General features: G+C 45.9%; 1 protein-coding gene and 1 long non-coding RNA gene across 2 annotated transcripts in view; both read right to left on the reverse strand.

The window, feature by feature from the left end:
* LOC138988644 (uncharacterized) overlaps positions 1-9,850 on the reverse strand; it is a 326,541-nt gene extending 316,691 nt beyond the window's left edge. Inside the window, exon 1 of the long non-coding RNA XR_011464916.1 lies at positions 7,351-9,850. This is a non-coding gene — a long non-coding RNA (uncharacterized lncRNA). The remainder of the gene's footprint in view (positions 1-7,350) is intronic.
* A 4,386-nt stretch (positions 9,851-14,236) lies between these two features.
* ZIC1 (Zic family member 1) lies at positions 14,237-19,515 on the reverse strand. The gene is made up of 3 exons (XM_005899341.2): positions 17,764-19,515; positions 16,156-16,319; positions 14,237-15,443 (listed from the first exon to the last, which is right to left on the reverse strand). The coding sequence occupies exons 1-3, from the start codon at positions 18,743-18,745 to the stop codon at positions 15,246-15,248; spliced, it is 1,344 nt and encodes a 447-aa protein (XP_005899403.2). The 5' UTR covers positions 18,746-19,515; the 3' UTR covers positions 14,237-15,245.

Below are 19,515 nucleotides of genomic sequence, written 5' to 3' on the forward strand. Positions count from 1 at the left end.
ACATATTGAATAATATAATGCCTAGAATGTGCTTCAAAATAATCCTGGGAGAGAATGGTGGATGGAAATATAGACAAAATTAAATTGGCTATGAGTTGATAAATGTTGATGTAGGGTAATGGAGATTTATTACTTGTATATGTTAGAAATCGTTCAGAATGAAAACTTTATTTTATAAAGAGGATAGGAATTACACAAAAATGATAAAGTTCTCAAACACACTTTGCAACCCCTCCTGCCTGAATCTACTCACCCAAACAGCCAGTAAGTACTAATCAGACTGGTCTGGGCTGTGCCACTTTCCAATCAACCCATAGAACAGCAACAAAGAAGAAGAAAAGAAGAATCTGAATAATATATAACCTGACCAGTTATTTCTACTTCTTTGGTTAGTTACAAGTTAGTCCTCCTTAGAGCTTCTAAAACACTTGAATGCAATCTATTTTGGAGAAAATTAATTATTCCTTGGTTTCATGGGATGACTATCAAATATTATAAGCAAGACACAAAATTTCCCAGGAAAATACTGCCAGAAAATCAAGTCAGCCTCGGGGAAAGGAAAAACATAGCTCAACAGCTTAACATCACAGAACAGATCAAAAATTTATGAAACAATTAGTATGCTAAACTTTTATAGCAAATAAATTTTAAATTGAATAGAAATGAACAAATGAACCATCATAAAAATAAGAAAAGGCTTATTTATTAGTGACAAGGAACCTGTATTTAGATCAAATAAATAACAGAGGAGAGAGAAATCCTGCACAGTTCTGCAAAGTGTAACGTCCTTGCAAGCAATCACTGTTCTCTTTTCAAGTATTTGCCTGGAGTTGTCAGAATTTGGTCTCCGTTTGGCCTGACCCACTTCAACCAGAAAAACGGACACTCTGGTACCTGAAAAGCTCTGACCCAGCTCTAAGGCCCCACATTCACAGAGCTTAAGCTCATCCATGGGAGCCCAGGCTAGCTGGCTACAGATGGGCACTCAGACAAAACTGCCCCCCAAAGACAAAGGCCTGGTGAGGACTCAAGCAACAAGCCCACAAACTCACTACCACCACCCTGAGAAAGGTCTTTTGCAAATGTCATATTGCCTTAGGTTCCAGAGTCAGGGAAAGGGGAAGAGAAAAGGGAGGAGAGCAAGGGAGGGAATGGAGAAAAGGAGAGTATGAAGGAGAAAGAAAGAAAAGTTTGTGATGCAGTATTTTGTTCTGATTTTGTAAATCAGCAAGTGATCAGAAAGTCAAACATTGCCCAACCATATTTTGTTCATGCCTCCCTTCTGACAAATATCATATTTTACCTTAAATTTTGTTTAATTCTATGTGTCTCTCCCGTTGTATTCCTAGAGGGAAGAAAGCATTTGGAATCTTTTTTTGAAATGCCACACTCTCAATAACAACTACCATACTTGACTTTAATGTTTGTTGGTTTAATTAATCAATCAATTAATTAATTGGCCTAGTCAAGTGTAGTCAGCTTATAGATAAGTAACAAGCAACAGCTGCAAAACCTGTAGATTGAATAATATACTCAATATATTTAGCCCTTCACACTGATCCAGAAATAAGTGTGCAGAATTGTGTTTTATTATTTTATTTTACATAGTGGGATTTGTAAATTCAGTGAATTAATATGTACAGCAAACATATTTTACATACATTTGCATACAACCAGAACCTGAAGTTCACAATTCCCAAATGCATGCCCTTAAACTACTGAATTTAATAATGCTTCCATCTCCTAAGTACTCTCTGCCCCAGGTCCCTGTAATTCACATAAACAAAACATTAGGAATGTATGTTATTTCTTTTTCAAACTAAGAAAAAGAGAAAGATAGATTTCCTGTATCCCCCACCCCTTGTTTAATAGAATGCATATTTCTAAAACAGGACTCTCTCTCAAGTACACATACACAAAAGAAAAACCTTAACGATGAGTTTTACAATAGGAATTGCTGATTACATTTATATCCAATCAGTTAAGTAAATTTTCCTGATTTAATTTTTTCACAAATAAAATTCTATCTTTAAAAGTTTTTAAAATGTCAATCTATAAGAGTAAGCAAGACCATTGCTTTAAGAACTATATAAAAATTCAGTGAGCATCTTATCTAGGGCACTAATTTTACACTGAAAAAACTAAGAGTCAAGGATATCAACTGACTTTGCCCGGTCAGCAAGTGAAATCAGGACTGAGGCAACACCAAAAATCACATAAGGCCCATAGGATACTGTCCAAATTGCACAGATTACTTATGTGGAGATACACATACATACATAATGACCTTGAAATTTGGCACTTCAATTATTGCCTTAAATCTATAAATAATTGATTCAGGAACTATAGCAATATTAGCTGACTTTTTTAATCTAATGAATATCTTAAGGTTTTTCTCAGCCAGAGTGTAACACATATAGTCTGGAAAATATCTTAGACCCATAAATTTCAACCTGTTGCACCAAAAAAGAGCAGAACTCTCTGGGAATATTTATAGTATATAAAAGTAGTAGTAAGTAAAGTAGCATTGAAGTTGCTGGATGCCGAATAACTGTTGTCCTCAACTTCAAATATTTATTACAGTTAACACACATTTTTGGAATTTTAAATAAAAATCTAGGTACAAGCCATGAAAACAGATAATAATAATCAAAGAAAAAAAGGTTGGAACTTGGACTTTTGTTTTTATTTACCCTGAGGTTCTTTTTTTCCCTCTTTGTATGCAGATATCTCTTTTCAAATACTTCTAATACAATTCCTGGAAATTTTTATTGGTGTGTATTTCTGGAATTTTGTATTCAATACAGGTATTAATATGACCTTTTAAGCTTTTTAAAATTCTCCATAGAATTTCTATACTACAAATATATTTACACTTGGTATTAAGCATGGGCTCCATTTTCCCTCATATTTTATGAACTAGGTCTCTTCTGAGAAATCAGTATATACTTGTTAAATGTTTATCATATAATTATTGGTTCAAAATAAATTACTGATTTCAGAATAAAATGGTCATCATCATAGATCTGAATCAAAAGCTGCCTACAGGGTTCTAAAGGTTTCAAAAGAAAAATTAAAGTTTAGTTCATTCTTTTTCAGTCAGTGAAACTAACAAATTACCTGCTATTTAAAGTACTTTTCAGGATATTTCTGCCTTCTATAGATATAACTAGAGAGGCCTTGTGTTCTGACTCTGGGTAGTATCAGATGCATTCTGTATTCACATGTATGAAGATAATTTTATATTTCTGAGAGCTGCTATTTACTGACGATATGCAGCGATATATGTGAGTTTTATTTTTATATTCAGGATCTTCCAAATGGCTAATTCAACTAGCCAGTTTCGAGGAAATTGTTTATGGCAAATAATATAATATTTAAGACATTTGAATTTGTGGATTATTGTTTCCATTTACATAAAAAATTTAATTTAGGTGGGGTTTTAGTTTAACTCTAAGTTCACTTTGTTCTTTTTTTTTTTTCAGAAAATCACTTCACTATCACCTGTGGAATTTATCATATTGCACGGTTTTTGTTCCCTCTGCAGAGAAGGGCCCAAGAGAGAATATGCCTCACAGTGACCCTGCTTATGTTTACTAGGCAGTGATCCTCGGAGAAAGGATTTTTGAAAATGTATTAGAGCTAGAACCAAGAATTGGTGTGATTTTGAAGAAGTTATTACCGCTTAAAATTCTATTTTGAGCTAGATATTGCATGCCTAATTCCTTTTAAAACAAAGGAAAAAAGGAAAGCTGCTTTTGACATTACCAGTGAAAGGTTTCGTTGCTAATACAGAATTTCATTTTTCATTTATCTTGACCCTGTCGATGTACGTGGGGTTTTCCCTCTTTTTACTCAACAACTGCCATAATAATATCAGATCTCTGGCCAAAGATCTAACCAAATAGAAAGGGTGATAACGAACATCCTAGATCCATCTTTAGGACGCAATGTCCACCCTATCTCACCTCCTTGGGTTCTGGAGATAATTAAACTCCTCAAACTTGAATCTACAGGGAAGTTGTCAATGCGAGTCCCGTAGGAACAAATACTAGCACTTCCACCGAAAATCTGCCAAACCAGCTACAAAGTGAGGAGCCCACACCTACGGAAGGGTGCACACAGGGGGCGGACCTGGACACTGGAGGGTGAGAAGTTACTAACTATGCTTTGAGAAACCGAATCACTGTTTCTCATTCCATCCCCCCCCCCTTCTTTTCTCGCTCCCCACACCATTATATATATATACATACACACATATATACATATATATATAATATACACACACACATATATACACACACATATATAACTCTCAAAATCAGCTGCCTCCTGAAAAACCTTGAGCTTCCCGTGTAACATTTAGTGTCTGGTAATTAATGATGCCCGCGCCGCGCGCCTCCTGGCCGGGGCTGGAGTTCAGGTCACTGGGAGCCCCTGACGTCAGCGACCGCTCTGCCTTCGTCAGGTCCAGGGCAGCCCCTGGGGTGGCCAGGCCTAGGGCTGTGGGGGGCTGCGGGGAGGGAGCCCGGGTGAGGGCCGGAGGAAACCCCCAAGCGGCGAAAGGGGCAGCCCTGGCGCCCGCCAGAAAGTCCTGCGGCAGTCAGAACCACAGCGTCCGTGGCTTCCGAGCACAAGCGGGCACCCAGACTCCGGACCGCGTGCAGAGGCTCCAGCGCTCCTGGAGACTCCCGGGGCTGGACGTGGGTGGGCGGTCTAGACAAGAGGGCCAAAGAAACTCCAGACTAGTCTGCAAGCTGCAGGGGCTTCCTTCCTTCCACTCTTTATAAAAGTCAACGTTAGATGGTTTCCACTGACTCCAGAAGTGGACCTTAAAATGAAACAGACCCACCGTTTTTCAACCTCAAACTTGACACAACTTGGCAGTTGGTGATCCGGAGAGTTTCTCTCCCAAGCACCGGTTGCTGATGCTCCAAACCTGGGACCCGCCACCAGGGAAAAATGAACTCGATCTTGAAGAGGACTGGCAGCAAACTCTGCTCTCTCCACTCCCAACCTTTCCTTCTTCCCCTACTCTCCTGTTCACCATTAGGCCAGCTTTTGTAACCCTCCCAAACCTTGGGGGTTCTCAAGATTGTGCAGAGGTGTGATTTTTCGAAAGGGGGTCAGAGCCTGAATCCAGAAAAGTGATCCGCCCGCTCAGTTGCCCTGATCCTAAAGGTGGGGGACACGCGAGCCTGTCAGCCTGTGCGTGGGACTGGGTCTACAGCGCTGTGTCTGGAATGAATCCCGTACCTCTCCTGGGTCCTGTCTGAATTTCTTCATCATAGGTCTGGGAGAATCACTTCTCTCCCCTAGCATCCTTGTTTTTAAACTGTCTTTTTCTTTTCATGATAGTTAATTTTCCATCTTTTTATCCACACTCAGAGGACAAGAGGGGATTGGAGGCAGACTCCCAGAACAAAGATTTGAGGCCAAAAATTGCTTTGCCTAATAAACTCTGGTCCCAGAAACCGCCCCTGTGCAGCCCCAGCAAAACCTGAGGCAGAATCCAACACTCAGGTGTAGAAAACTGCCACGGCTGCTGCGACCCTCCCCCAGGATAGTAGTTGAGGGAAATCGGCCTTTGCAGGGCTGCAGGACACAGATTCCTCCTCCCCTTTCCACCCTAAGAATGGCTGGGAACTTGCGCAGGAGAGAATTTCTCCCCCCTCTCTCCAATTCAGACCATTTCGCAGGCTTTGCTTTTGGGAGGAGGAGAAAAACATTTTCTAGGGGTGCTTCTTTTTTTTTTTTTTTTTGAAGTTGGAGCTCTATTGTCAACTTAAATAAAATCACACCTTTCCAAAGTCAGTAAATACCGCGGGAGCCGCTGCAGCCTCCAACTGGCTTCCTATTCCACTGTCACAGCCAAGTCCCCAACTTCAGTCTCATCTGTGAGGCTGGCGAGCTGCAGGTTCCGCCGCCGCGCCAGGCCCGGGATCCCCGTGTCCAGCCTGCCTTCCCTTGATGGGCTCCGAAGTCTGGACACGAGTCGAACCAAATTAAATCGAGACGCGTCAACTTTGAAACGGTTTTAAAATCTGTGACTTTCCCCTCCATATGTGCCCCACTGCCTGGCAGAAATGAACTGTCACATTCTAACATCTCCAGCGATTAATGAGAAAAAAAATTATATAAATGTGTATTACATATATATCATATACGTTTATATATTTCCATGCACACACACATATATATCCATAACTGTGACACTGTCTTCACAGCTTGGCCTCGTGTTAGGAATTAATACAACAGAATTCACTAGAACGAGATGATTAGCCTTATTTATAAGCATCACTTAAAAGGAGTGACTTGGAGGATTTCGGAAATTTTTCAAAGATGATTTGGGGGGTTGATTTTGTTTGTTTTTTAAGGAGCAGTGAATGTGCCTTTTACACAGTGTCTTTCGCTGCCCTTTTCAGGAAGCAATCGGCCCTCCTGACACTTGGTTAAGCCTCAGGACTTAAAAAGATCATTTCCTCGTACACTAATTTGAGCGAAATCTGGATTCAGAGTGTGGGTTTACACGCCCAGCTCGAATGTCTAATGTATCAAATTCTCGTTAACTAACGGCCCGCTCCGTGGCCGTGTCAGCCAAAGGTCAGCCCCGTGCAACAGGGCAGCGCGGTTCAAAAGCACTCTTCCAGCGCCCTGCCTTCCCCTCCCCCCCCCCAAAATCCATCCTTCACATTTCAATAACAGAGCACGCGGAGTCCCAACGAGAAATGGCAAGGTTGCTTTTCTTTCTTCCCTTCTTCCCTCACATTAGGAACTTGTAAACGACATGTCCTAAGGCAACTACTGAAAAATTAAGTTTATTTTTTTTCCAGTGGGAAGGGAGAGGAGTTAGTGGACAAGGTAATTGTCGAAATGCCCTCCAGAGGCACGTATATCTGAGAAGCTGTGACTCTCAGAAATCTTCACTTGAAATAGTAATGATAATAACTTCACAGCATTCGAATGGAAATCATGAGTAAACTTTGTTGGGGACCTCAGGAATTAGAAACTGCTTAGGGGAAGGAGCAATTCTCCTCCCCTGCTTCCCTCCGCCAACACACACACACACTTTAGAGACCAGCAGAAAGCTTATTCTTAAAAGATAGCTTTAGTGGGTGTCCACAGGGACAAAGAGGATCCAGAGGAGCGAGGCTGGACCACCCCCCTCCGCTCCCTCTTCACAGGGGAGCCCGCGACACCTCTGACTACTTCGGGTAGTGTGTTCACACACACCAGCCGCAGGGGCCCAAGTTCTCGGCGCGCGCCTCCAGCGGCTCGCGCGCACACGCAGCCGCCCGCGGAGTCCGCTAGAAAGGTGGCAGGGCGGGGTGAGAGGAGAACGCGACTTACCGGATCTGGGGTCTAGATTTCGGGCAAGGTTGGCAGCAGAGTAAGGCCGGGCAGACGGTCAGTCCTACCGGAGACAGGCAACTTGGGCAGGGGCTGGGACTGGGGCGGAGGGAGGGGGAGGGGAAGAAAGCGCCTGTCCGGTTGGGGTCCCGGATTCCTTGGCCCTGACCCGCGTCCCCCGCCGTCGCTTCCTCAGACTAAACTCGGCCTGGCTCGGGGAGGCCCCAGAGCCCGCCTCGCCGCCTCAAGTCAGAGCCTCCGGGCCGCCAGGTCTCTGGCGCCGACCCCGGGGGCGCTGGGGGCGCTAGGGGCGCCGGGGGCGGGGAAGGGGCGTCCCCAACTCTCTGGCCCGGAGAGGGCAACCGCGTCGCCCGCACGGACTCTGGCGGCCAAGCGGGGAAGCCGGGCCTGTCAGCCACGCAGGGCTGCCGGCTCGCGGAACCCGGCCCGCTCCCGTTCCCGCCCCTCCCTCCCCTCGAGCCCCAAGCCAAAAGAAAAAGGTTCTTTGGGCCTTGGCCTTTGGGGCAAGAACGCAGGAACCCACGCTGAGTTTGAGCTTTCTGCTTAGAATGAGCCGACTCAGGTCTTCGTAATTAGCGTAGAGTTAAGAATTAAAATTGCACCTCCCTCCCAACATATTAAAACACAAAGGGACCCAAATAGGAGCGAGTTTCCTGTGGAGTGGCCCTTGTAACGGAGGTTCGGTGTATCGAGGGCCTCTTCTCCCCTAAATAGACGCGGGGTGCACTGTCCTCCCGGGACCTCGAACAAGAGAACTCTGATGCGCCAACCCCTTTCCACCGAGTCCTTGGGACCGAACCCAGGTTGGTTGACTTCTGCCAGGCCTCGCCAGGCCTCCCCAGGCCCAGGTCCCCCGGCAGCTCTAATCCAGCCACCCTTATGTTATTTAGCTCTGAGACTCGAGACTCGGAGGCCTCCGGGTAGGCCTTTTCCTAGCAGGAACGTTTCCACAACCCCTCTGCTGCACTTCCAGTTTCAAAGCTGAAGACTTGGCTAGTGATGGCTGCCAGGTGAAATGATGCTATGGCGCTGGGATCTCAGAACTGGCAGGAGTGAAGCTGGCTCTTGGTTAGCTGCACTGAGAACCGGGCAGTGACAAAAGGCCTCTCCTGTTGGCAGTGAGGGAAGCAAAAGGGGTGGGCCCCATGGAATGGGTCTGCCTCTACTTGAAAGTAAAATTCAGAGGAGGATTGGGACCTGTCTGGGAGCCATTTTCTGATGTTATGGAACCTAGGACTTTTGACAGAAACACTCAGAAGCCTAACTCCATGGACACTGGTGTGAGGATGGAGGAACCAGGGGCGCTCCACTACCCCTCCCCTGTGCTTACAAGTGTTAGTCACTCCACCAAACAATTTATGCACTCACTCTGGAATGTCAGCACATTGGCCACAAAATATCATGAAAAGGGCAGAACCCAAAGAACGTCACCTGGAAAGCAAAGCAATAGCCCAGCGCCTGAACTCTGGGTTTTTCTCCCCAAACCCTACACTTACCAGGTCTCCTGGACAGAGTAGTTCCTCCACCAGTGGCTACTTTTGAGCTTAATAGAACTACACCAGCTCTTACACGTGCGTGAGCGCACGTTTTATTTGGGAAGGGTCGAGTTAAAACCTTAGAGCAGTTGTTCAAACAAGGGGCTGATAGTCCACCAGATGAGTGGGTAGGGACTGGGGGACACAGTCAGAAACAGAACTGGGAACCCGGAGAGAAAAAGGAAAAGGAGGAGAAAGACAAAGACAGGCCTGAATCAGAGCAAAGAAAGAGGGTGGGTGATAGGAAAACCCTTAGCACCCTGCCCACCATCTCAGGCGTGGGGTCTCTGACTGGAGAGGGGCCAGGTGACTAGAACAGCCATGATGCCAGCTCCCTGGAAGGGGACAGGAGGAGGACCGCTTCTAAGCGGCATGGTTCGTGGTCCACCGGGGCGGTCTTTAAGGGGAAATTGCAGGGCCCACCCAATTGCTGGAGCCTACGCTGTCTGCCTGGCTTGCTGATCTCACTTAAACCCGCGAGGTTTCAAAACAAACACGTGCAGCTTCCTCGCCACACTATTTTGGCAGCCAGACCACAGGCTTTCGCAGGCCGAAGCCTCAGAGCTGTTTCCTCCGCGGCCCGCGTGGGCGGGGGACGCCTCATGCATATTCATCAGCACGTGGAATCGCGGGCCACGGGCCGCGCATGCGCACTACTCTCCCAGCCAGAGCCCCAGCCCGCGGCAGTGACTTGGAAAGCACCTCTCTGGGTTGCAGGGTGGTGTAGGGGGGCCCGTCAAACGCTGACCGCTAGACCTTTGATGAAGATGCTGTGAGGAAACCTTGGTGTTCCATCCCACCACCACAAACTCACCTCCAAAGCCTCTGTCTATATGTTTCCAAGAAATTCTCCAGGACAGAAATCTTCTTTGACTCACAGACTCACCCACCCCGATCCTTTTTCGTGGTTTTACCTTCCTCCACAACTTTCAGTTTTCTTTGCCAGAGGCTAGGATTTTCCCGGATAGACAGAAAAAAAAAATTTTAAGGAGTTAGGATATGAGCTTCTCTCACCTTTTTCTCCTTGTTTTCTGTAGCTTAATGGGGATTTTTATACAAAAGTAGATGCAAAATAATCATATTTTTTAAAGTTTGTTAAAGTCGCTAGCCTTTGAACGTCTTTTTTTTTTTTAAGATAGCATTCCCATCTGTTTATATCCACGCTTAATAATTGATTCTTGTGTATGTTGTAGGTAAAAATATCACTGTGTAAGATTCACAACCCATGAATTCTTACGCATGTACTTACAAAGTACACCCGCTATGTCAGAGACAGCCAAAATTTTGTGGACAACTGACAGACAATGGTGAGTCTCTAGTATTATTGCCAAACAATGTTGTTTTTTTTCCATACTAGATAGCTAAAGTCAGTTTCTTATTCTTGAAAAACCCACCTCCAGTATAGCATCAATTGGAAACTTCATACTGTTTCAGGTCCTTGCTCTAAAGTGGAAATAAACGTTAGGAACTAATGCCAGAATTCAGTTTACATGGTAAAAATAGCCCCTGGTTTGTTTGGCCTGATCATGTTTCCTCTTGCTTGGTGAGATATTCTGGAGTGAACCAGCCTTGCATAGATAAATAGAGAACACTTACCTTATTTTTTTAATATTATGCCATTATAGTTGCAAAAAATTTTGAGGGAAAGGCTCAAATGTGACATGCTATAGGAAGTTATTAACATTTTTTTCTTATTTCTAACCCCAAACTAGTGATTACCATTTGAAAAAAGAGATTGCTCTATAGTTACCCCCATAAATTCTTACATTCTGTATATATAACCAGTTTAAATGGATACATATTACTGATGTGAATGAGTTGGTAAAAAGTTGGAAAAAAAAAAACCTGAGTAATATGAACCTTTAGTGGTTTGCCTGGCATAGATGACATAAATCTTTCCATTGCCACTCTATTTTCAAGAATTCTAAAATCAGACAGTGATATCAACTGCGGCAAATTTTATGAAAACAACAAAGACTTTGTTTTCCTTATATGAACACATAGTTCTAAGAACTACATTTGATGCTAGAAACAAGGAGAACTCTATACCTAGACAGGAGAAGATAAATTTGTAATTAGTATTTTGAGTTGGAAAAAAGAAATGTGAGTTGGGAATCTGCTGACATCATACCTAGCTCACAAATAATTAAAGGCACGAGCTCAGTGCCTTCATTTTGATTTTGCCAAACCACATATGGTGAGTTCCTCCCCAACCCATCATAAATTGATGCTCTTTAAGGACCATGGCCTTCCCCAAGCTGCTTCCTGAAAAGCAGTAATGCTCAGGTACCAACTCCACCAGCACTTATTCACAAGGGTTCCAGGACACTGATCACAATTTGACCTCGAAAAGGGAACATCGGGAAGGTTTCAAGGCTGGGTAAGGTATTTGGGGAATTTAGTTCTGTTGCCAGCCTTTAAAAGTTCTGAGAAAACTTCCCCATCAACAAATAAAAACATCTAAATGCCAGGCCCATCAGCAAAGAAGGTTAGTGTTATTTTCATTGTCAGCTAAAGCAAAAAAAAGGAAAAAGAAAAAAAAATGATAAGCATATGGGGCAATTGAAAGGTTACATCTTTCTTTTGGAGGTGGTTTGCTTCTTAAAGGTTAACTTGAATGCTTGACTTTAAAAAATCAAAATCATCAGCTGCAAATGCTTAAAGCAGTTGGGGGTAGCTTTTGAAGACGAAAACAAAGGACCTGAAATGTTTGAAAATTAGCCCCCACATAAATGGTGCTTGTATATTTACATGCTTACTCTATAAATGTACACACACACGTACCACAACTCATTTCTCTTCATTTCTCAAATATGATTGCTTGTACTCAGGCATTTTTTGTTGACACAATATAACTTTTTAATAACTTGTTAGCTGTTCTTATCATTTGATAGTAACAGAATACAATGCAGTCAAAATATGAACCAGCACAACTTTCTGCCTAAATCAAAATCCACAACTACACACAGAAACCAGCCATTTGCAGCATCTTCAGCTCCTGCTAAATAGGGTCTAACAATATATTTCGCTGTTCACATTCATGTATTTCAAAACCTAATAGCCCATGAAGAAAAGTATGAAGAATACATCTCAACAAGCAGACATTAAAGGTACCAGCAAAATAATAGACTACATTTACGTATGAAGCATTATTTTAGGCAACCTACATCATTAATGACTTTTTCTTTGTGGTAAGTGTTAGAAAAGAGAATGCATAAGAGGAATTGACATAAATATTGGCTGCTACTAGAAAAATTCCTTTCTGGTGAGTGTGATTATTCACACACACAGTACTCCTCAAATGGCTTTGTGGTTTTTTTAAAAAAATTATTTGACCTTCAATGTCTAAAAATTTTTTTTACACTATGAAGTAGTTAAGTAAATATTTATCCCTAAAATTTATATTTAAAATATCCTATTTAACTCATATCACAGTATATTTCGTTATTATACTGTTATTAAAGTTTAAAAGAGTATCAGATATATAACAAATCATGAGACATTTATATTTGAAATTTTGAGGTAAACTGCTTTCAGGAATAGTCAAAAAATGCACTCATTGACTATCTTCCTAAATGTTAACATCCTAACAAAGTTACAAAGGTACTGTTATTATTATGAATATTATATCAGTCTCCCAGAAATTCTGATCTCTAAAGGAAAGTATTATTTTTTGAGGTGCTTACTTTTCCTTCCTAGAAAGTTGAGCTATTTTTATTCTTCTTTCTAGGTTTATTAATTATTGGGCCTAATAATGAGTCACTTCAAATACTATGCTGTTAGTTTTATACCTCCAAAGCCATTGGGAGGCAGCTTCTACTCTCACAAAATTTCAGAACCAGCAGCAATTCCTGCTTAGGTGTTCCAACTTCCTTAAATCTCACCAAACCTTGCAAGGTGGCGCTCTTTTCATGAAAGGTTGATATCTACTCTTATAGATCACAATAACATTTTTTTTAAGTTAAACACCACCAGCTCTAGTTTTTTGATGTGCTGCAGAAAGTGTAGTAAATCCCCTCCTTACCCAATAAAATTTTGTTGACTAAAAGTGACAAATACAAAGAGCAAGCAACAAAAGGACAAGCCCCCCAAAATTTAAGAGAATTTAACATTTTGACTGTAATGGGTTGAAGGTATACTTTGGAACAGATGTATTTTAGGGGTTCTTATACTCTTGAGGGTTTTTCCCTCTTGCTTTCATTCTCAGAGTCAGTGTGGCCTGTGACTTCCTGAATACACACAGTATATTAAACATCCAAATCTGGGTTCCTCCTGGCCTTCGGTGAGGTCAGTTTCTGCTTCCAGCTCTGACCCATCCACACCCTTGCAGCTACAGCCAAGACCCTGATTTGTGATCTCCGGCTACGCTGTCTGCTTAATGGGGCGATCATGCAAGCTACAACCAGAGACAAAGAAGCTTGCGTTCCTACCAGTGCAGCTAACTTCGAGGGAGCAGCATAGCTTGCAAATCTATCAAACTAAACTGCAAGAAAGACAATCTGATTTAGAGAAAAGGCGTTCTGCTACAGTCATTAAGCACAAGTAATTTAGATTTTTTATATTGTCTCCTCATTTACAAATTTACTGTATCAACGCCAGCCAATGGAACGAATTTCTTAAGTAAATGAGAAATAAATAAAAGAGATAGAAAGATAATCAAATTACATAAAATAATTCTCTTCCCTAGATGTATTTTTGAGAGAACTAATAACAGTGGCAAAATTATAGGAATAATAACATATTATAGGAGGTAATTAATTTAAATTAGCATCACGTTTGAAGAAATATAAGTAAAACGCTTTATGGACGTTTACTTTTGTACAAAGAAGGCAGGCCTGGAAAAACATGCATCGACATCCTGAAAATTAGTTATGGCCATAAATGGTTTAATTGAAGATGGCAATTTAAAATATGATATTGTAAATCTGCAACTTGGTTTCAGCTGGGGGAATTTAATTTGGGGGACAGCGGAACCCTAGACTGCAAGTTCATTTGCAAAGCTGCAGATCCAGCCCCTGAGCTTCTGACAATTCGCCTGCATTAATATTGATGTTGCCTGTGCAATCTATTTCTGTTATTTTTATGGTTGTTATTCTACGTCTGCAAAGGTCATTTAAATTATACTGCGGCCGAAAATTTGTTTCATAAATTTTGATATAAATACTAATTACACCCTCTCGGAGAGCCAGCAGGGTAGCTTTCATTTATCATGTTTATACGACCTGCAATGACAGAAAGGGAAGACTGGTGAGCTTTTCCGAGACCCAGTAAGGCTGGTAGAAGAGGCAGCAGGTTGCTGGGAGTGAAGAAGAAATTCCTACTACAATCACTGAGATTTCAGAATCTTTAATAAGGTACGAAAGGTTACCAAACAGTTCTGGAAACTAAAGTGTACATACGAGTTCTTCTAGCCATAAATATTGAATAGCTGTAACATGAATAAACCGGCCCTTTACATGCGGATAAATATGGAAACTAGGAATTATATACATTATGTGGTTGTATCTTTTGCCAAAAGCAACTGGACAGTTATAGTTTATATCTTTTTTTAATATCACTTTACATAAACAAATGGAACAGTTTGACACGCAGATCCAGGCTCGTACTATACGAATTCTTGACAGGACGTGAAACAACATTTTACTGCACTAAGGTACTTAGACTTTGGGACGAAATGTTTGCACTTTATACAAAAAAAGCACATTAATACCAATAATATTCTGTTAGGTCGACGTGGAGACTGTAATCGTACAAAGTAATTCACATTTTGGTACACATTTACTAGAACATTCTTGCCATTCAGTACAAACAGTTGGCTTTCGGCCTCCCAACCCCCCTTCCCCTCCCCCTCCCGCTCCCGCCCGGCCCCTCCCCCCTCCCCCAATGCAAAGACCACAACGCCACGATCCCACCCGCCCGTTCCAACCGAGATATAACTATATACAGAATCCAACAGTACAGTTTTAAGCTAATAATTCTGTATTTACAAGAATGCAAAGCAAAAAAAAAAAAAAAAGGCCGAATCCCAAAGAGCCTGTTCCGATTCCCAAGAGAAACCGGCCCTCGGGGTTGGCGGCATTTGGTCAGGCGCCGCCTTCTCCTTGCCCACCCTCCCACCCGTTGGCTACCAAGCCTTTGCCAAAAAAAAGAAAAAAAAGTAAAGGTTTGGTGCTTTCTCTCACTCGGTCCTGGTTCTATCGGCAGGTTTAGAAAAAAACAGGATTGGGGGGGTGGGTGGGGATGCTGTTTTGATGCTCAGGGTTCTTTCAGTTATGTGTTGTATACGCGTGTGTGCTCAGTCTCTTAAATAGGGTTTTGTTCGGTGTTTTGTTTCTGATTTTAAACGTACCATTCGTTAAAATTGGAAGAGAGCGCGCTGTGGCCGGCTGTGTGGTGGACCGCGGAGGATGAGGGCGACAGGGAGCTGGTGGTCGGGTTGTCTGTGGAGGGAGACACGATGGTGGGCGGCGTGGAGGACTCGTAGCCCGAGCTGGCGGCAGGCGAAGGTTGCGAGCCCTGCGAGGAGGATTCATGGACCTGCGGGAATAAAGTCGCGTTTTTACGGAGATAAAGAGCCGCCACGGCGGCCGCTAAGGGAGCATGAAGGCTGAGCGCTGCCTGCAGTCCCCCAACCCCCTACCCCGGAGCCCTGGATCCCCTTGAACTCCAGGGAGGCCCGACCCGTGGGACTTGGGCTTGGTTGCCCCGCCTCGGCGCGCTGCAGAGACCCGGCTCCAGGAAAGGACAGTGCCCCCAACTACCCCCGACTCACAAAAGAAAACACATCTGGGAAGCAGGAGGCTGGATGTGAGGCCAGAGCCCGAGATGGTGTCCCCCCCACACACACGCTCCCCAGCAGCCGCTGAAATTTGCTGGCTCAGGGTTAGGTGAGCCAGCACTCAGGCCCGAGCGCAAGACCCCAACTCCGTGCAGGCGCTGCCAGCCAAGCCGCCGAGGCCACAGCTTCGGCAGCATCATCCAGCCGGGACTGTCCTGGCTCCCCCTCAGTCGCAGCCTCTGCTCGCTTCTTTTGACTTTCATTATTAAACAGTAAATTTAGAAGGGCCTTGGGTACCCACATCCCCTTTTCCAGCCCCCGCCCTTTCTGCGCAGTCTGCAAAGAGGAATCGTGGCCTTTCCGCCTCTGCCGGCTCCTGCCACAGCCCAGCTGCCACTCGCCGCCAGACCCCGGCCGAAGAGCTGCGAGGGCTCCTGGCTCCAAGGCGGGCGGCGAGAGCGCGGCGATTACCTTCATGTGTTTGCGCAGCGAGCTGGGGTGCGTGTAGGACTTGTCGCACATCTTGCAAAGATAGGGCTTGTCGCTTGTATGCACGTGCATGTGCTTCTTGCGATCGCTGCTATTGGCAAAGCGTCGGTCGCAGCCCTCGAACTCGCACTTGAAGGGCTTCTCCCCTGGTGCGAAAGGCGAGAAACAGAGAGGTCTGATTAGAACAAACCCCGCGGCTCTTAAAAAAAAAAAAAAAAAAACAAATATTAACAGTAAAGACAAAAATGAAAAAAAGCAGCGGCTCAGGGTTAGGACTTTTCAAGCTCAAAACCCGGGCCGTTAATGAAATCATATATCTGCGTTGGAATTATAAACATCTGAACTATTTTAACTCAATCCAATTAGATCCAGATTTTACTATATTATTATTATTATTATTATTGGTGGTGGTGGTGGTGGTAGTTTTTTAGATCCCAGAGTAGCAGCAGGTCTGGCTGCAGGTTTTTAGGCCCGGGGCTATACAGACAACTCCAGGAAGCTTCTACCTAGCTCTCGGTTTCTAATTTTCATTTTCCGGGCGGATTCTCCTACTGTTTGGCTCTTCTCTCCTCCCCCTACCCCCTCCTCAACGCTCCGCACCCTCCTCGTCGCCGTCGCCGCCCCCACCCCACCCCACCTCCTATACACATTTTATAGGATAATCTGGGCCGAGAGCTCAGCACTGCAAGTTCCTCTCTGACTCAGGCGTTAAACGCCAAGTTCCAAACGCGATTCTCAGAAATCACCCGGGCCCACTAGAACCATGAAGCAGCATTCCCGGCTTTGTTGGCCCAAGAAGCCCAGAAGGGCCTGCCCGACCCAGATTGCAGCCCTAAACTCGCCGCGAACTTTTCTTTTAACGGCTCCCGACTGGTCTCTTTATTTTTAAAGGCCAACTCAAGGTATTCGGTGTTTTGAAAACGTCCTCATAGAATCTAATTGCCAAAAAGGAATTCTCCGCCTTCTGCCGATTCTCCCGACTCCTCGAATCTACTTACAAACAAGTCGTTATTAAATTCGGGGCTCTTTAAATATGCATAAACCTCCAAAAGCCTCCACAGGCCCGACTGACTTGCTTTCACCACCGCCACCCCCTCTTTTCTGTCTCTGTTTTTGTTTCTATGCCCTTTCATCCGATCTCCTCCAGTTTCCTCAATTCCTCCCTTTGGCAAAGTCCTCACTAAGGTGCGTAGAGAGGGGATGTTGGCTGGAAGCAAACGTTTAGATTTGCCTGCAGCTGAAGCGGTTGGCGCCTCCGCCACCGCCGCCGGGAGCCAGCCACCTCTCTCGGCTTCTCGCGCACCAAGGGCTCCCCAAAGCCGGTTTGTCTCTTAGCTCTCCCGGCCTTTTTTAGTTCTTATTTAAAAATCTATATGCCCAGATCCTTCTCCTCCAACCTTCTCTATACTTTATTAGACTTTCAAACCTCAAACTAAAACCCAGAGCACACTTTCGCTGTCTGTCTGCTGAAATCTTACTTCCAGACCCAACCGAGGCCGGGTTTGTGCACTCCCGCCGCTGACTTTTGAAATGTGGGTCCCAGGGTCGGGATAGGGAACCGAGGGCTGTCTAGGACAGCCGTTTCCGTACCTGTGTGCGTCCTTTTGTGGATCTTTAAGTTCTCAGAACGGGCGAAGACCTTGCCGCAGCCAGGGAAGGGGCAGGGGAAGGGCTTCTCTCCCGTGTGCACGCGGATGTGGTTGACCAGTTTGTATTTGGCTTTGAAGGGCTTGCCCTCGCGCGGACACTCCTCCCAGAAGCAGATGTGGTTACTCTGCTCCGGTCCGCCGACGTGCTCCACAGTGACGTGCGTGACCAGCTCGTGCATGGTGCTGAAAGTTTTGTTGCACGACTTTTTGGGGTTGGCCAGCTGCTCAGGCTCGATCCACTTGCAGATGAGCTCCTGTTTGATGGGCTGGCGCATGTAGCGGAAGAAGGCGCCAGCGCCGTGGTGAGCGGCCATGTTCACGTTCATGGGCCCGTAGCCGTGCAGCTGCGGCGCGGCATAGTGCTCTGAACGCGGACTGGTCACCTGGCCGTACTGCTCGGGCCGCGGGTACATGTCCCCCGAGAAGCCAAGCCTCATCTGCCCGTTGACCACATTGGGCGATGCATGGCCCGCCGCCTGCTCGTGAAGGCCGGGGAAGAGGAGGTGGCCCGCGGCGTCCGTGTGGCCGTGTGGGCCCCCGAAGCTCCCGGCCGAAGCCGCGAACAGACTGTGTTGCGCGCTGGCTGCAGCCGCCGCGTCGCCAAAGCCCCGGTTGCGGAACAGAAAGTCCCGCGTGGAGTTGAAGGCTGCGCTCGAATAGGAGCCGACGTGGCCCGGGTGGTGGTGATGTCCCAGGGCCGCCGCAGCCGCGTAGCCGGGAGCCTGGGATGTGAAGGCTGTCTGGCCCGCGGAGGCCAGCTCGTGCGAGCTGGGGTTGAGCTTGAAGGCACCCATGCCGTCGGCGAACGGGTTGATGCCCAGGCCCACGTCTCTCTCGGCCACGTCGCCCGCCGAGTGGTGGCGGGACGCGCCAAAAGTGGTCACGCCGATCGCGGGGTACTGGGGGCCGGCGTCCAGGAGCATCGTGGCTGCTCGGGGCGAGCCCCGGCCTCCCCCGCCCCCCCCACCCTCGCCCGCCGAGGAGGGAAAATTAGGAGGAGGAGGAGGTGGTGGTGGAGGAGGAGGAACGGGAGGCGGAGGAAGAGGAGGAAGAAGAAGAGGAGGGAGGAGGAGTCGACCCACCTCGCGAAGTCCTAGCCCGCAGGCAGCGGCGCGGCGCGCCGGGGCGCCCGCCTGGCCAAGCGCAGGGAAGCCGGACGGCTGCGGGCCGCGAGCAAAGCGGGCTCCGGCGCCCGCCGAGCGGACCCCGCCGGCCCGGCTCTCACTTTCTCGTCGCTCAGTTTCTGCCGAGAGGACCCCGCGTCAAGGCTGCCCGGGGAAAGGCATGGAGCATCTCAGCCCCCCAAAAAAACTTCCTCCCGGATTTGTAGCATAGAGGAATGTGAGCGCCGGAGCCGCGACTGCTCGCTCTCTCTCCGCCTCGCTCCGTACGCCCCTCCTCACTTCTCCACTAGCCCCTCGCCCTTTCTTTTCTCTCTCTCTCCTTTCTCTCAGGCTCGCCTCCTCGCTCCTTCACTCTCCTTTTTCCCCCTCTGCTTTTTGCAAAAAAAAAAGGGGGGGGGGGAGGGGGAGAAAAAAAGAAAGAAGGAAAAAGCCAAAGAAAAGGCGCAAATCATGCACAATATTGTCTTTTGCGGTTTATCTTCCTGGGGAGAAACTTTCACCTCCTCAGCCGGGCGGTGAGCGCGAGACTGATAGCAGCAATCATTCCTGCAGATAAATGAATTGAAAGG

Source organism: Bos mutus, chromosome 1 (genome assembly GCF_027580195.1).
Source record: "Bos mutus isolate GX-2022 chromosome 1, NWIPB_WYAK_1.1, whole genome shotgun sequence".
Lineage (NCBI taxonomy): Eukaryota > Metazoa > Chordata > Mammalia > Artiodactyla > Bovidae > Bos > Bos mutus.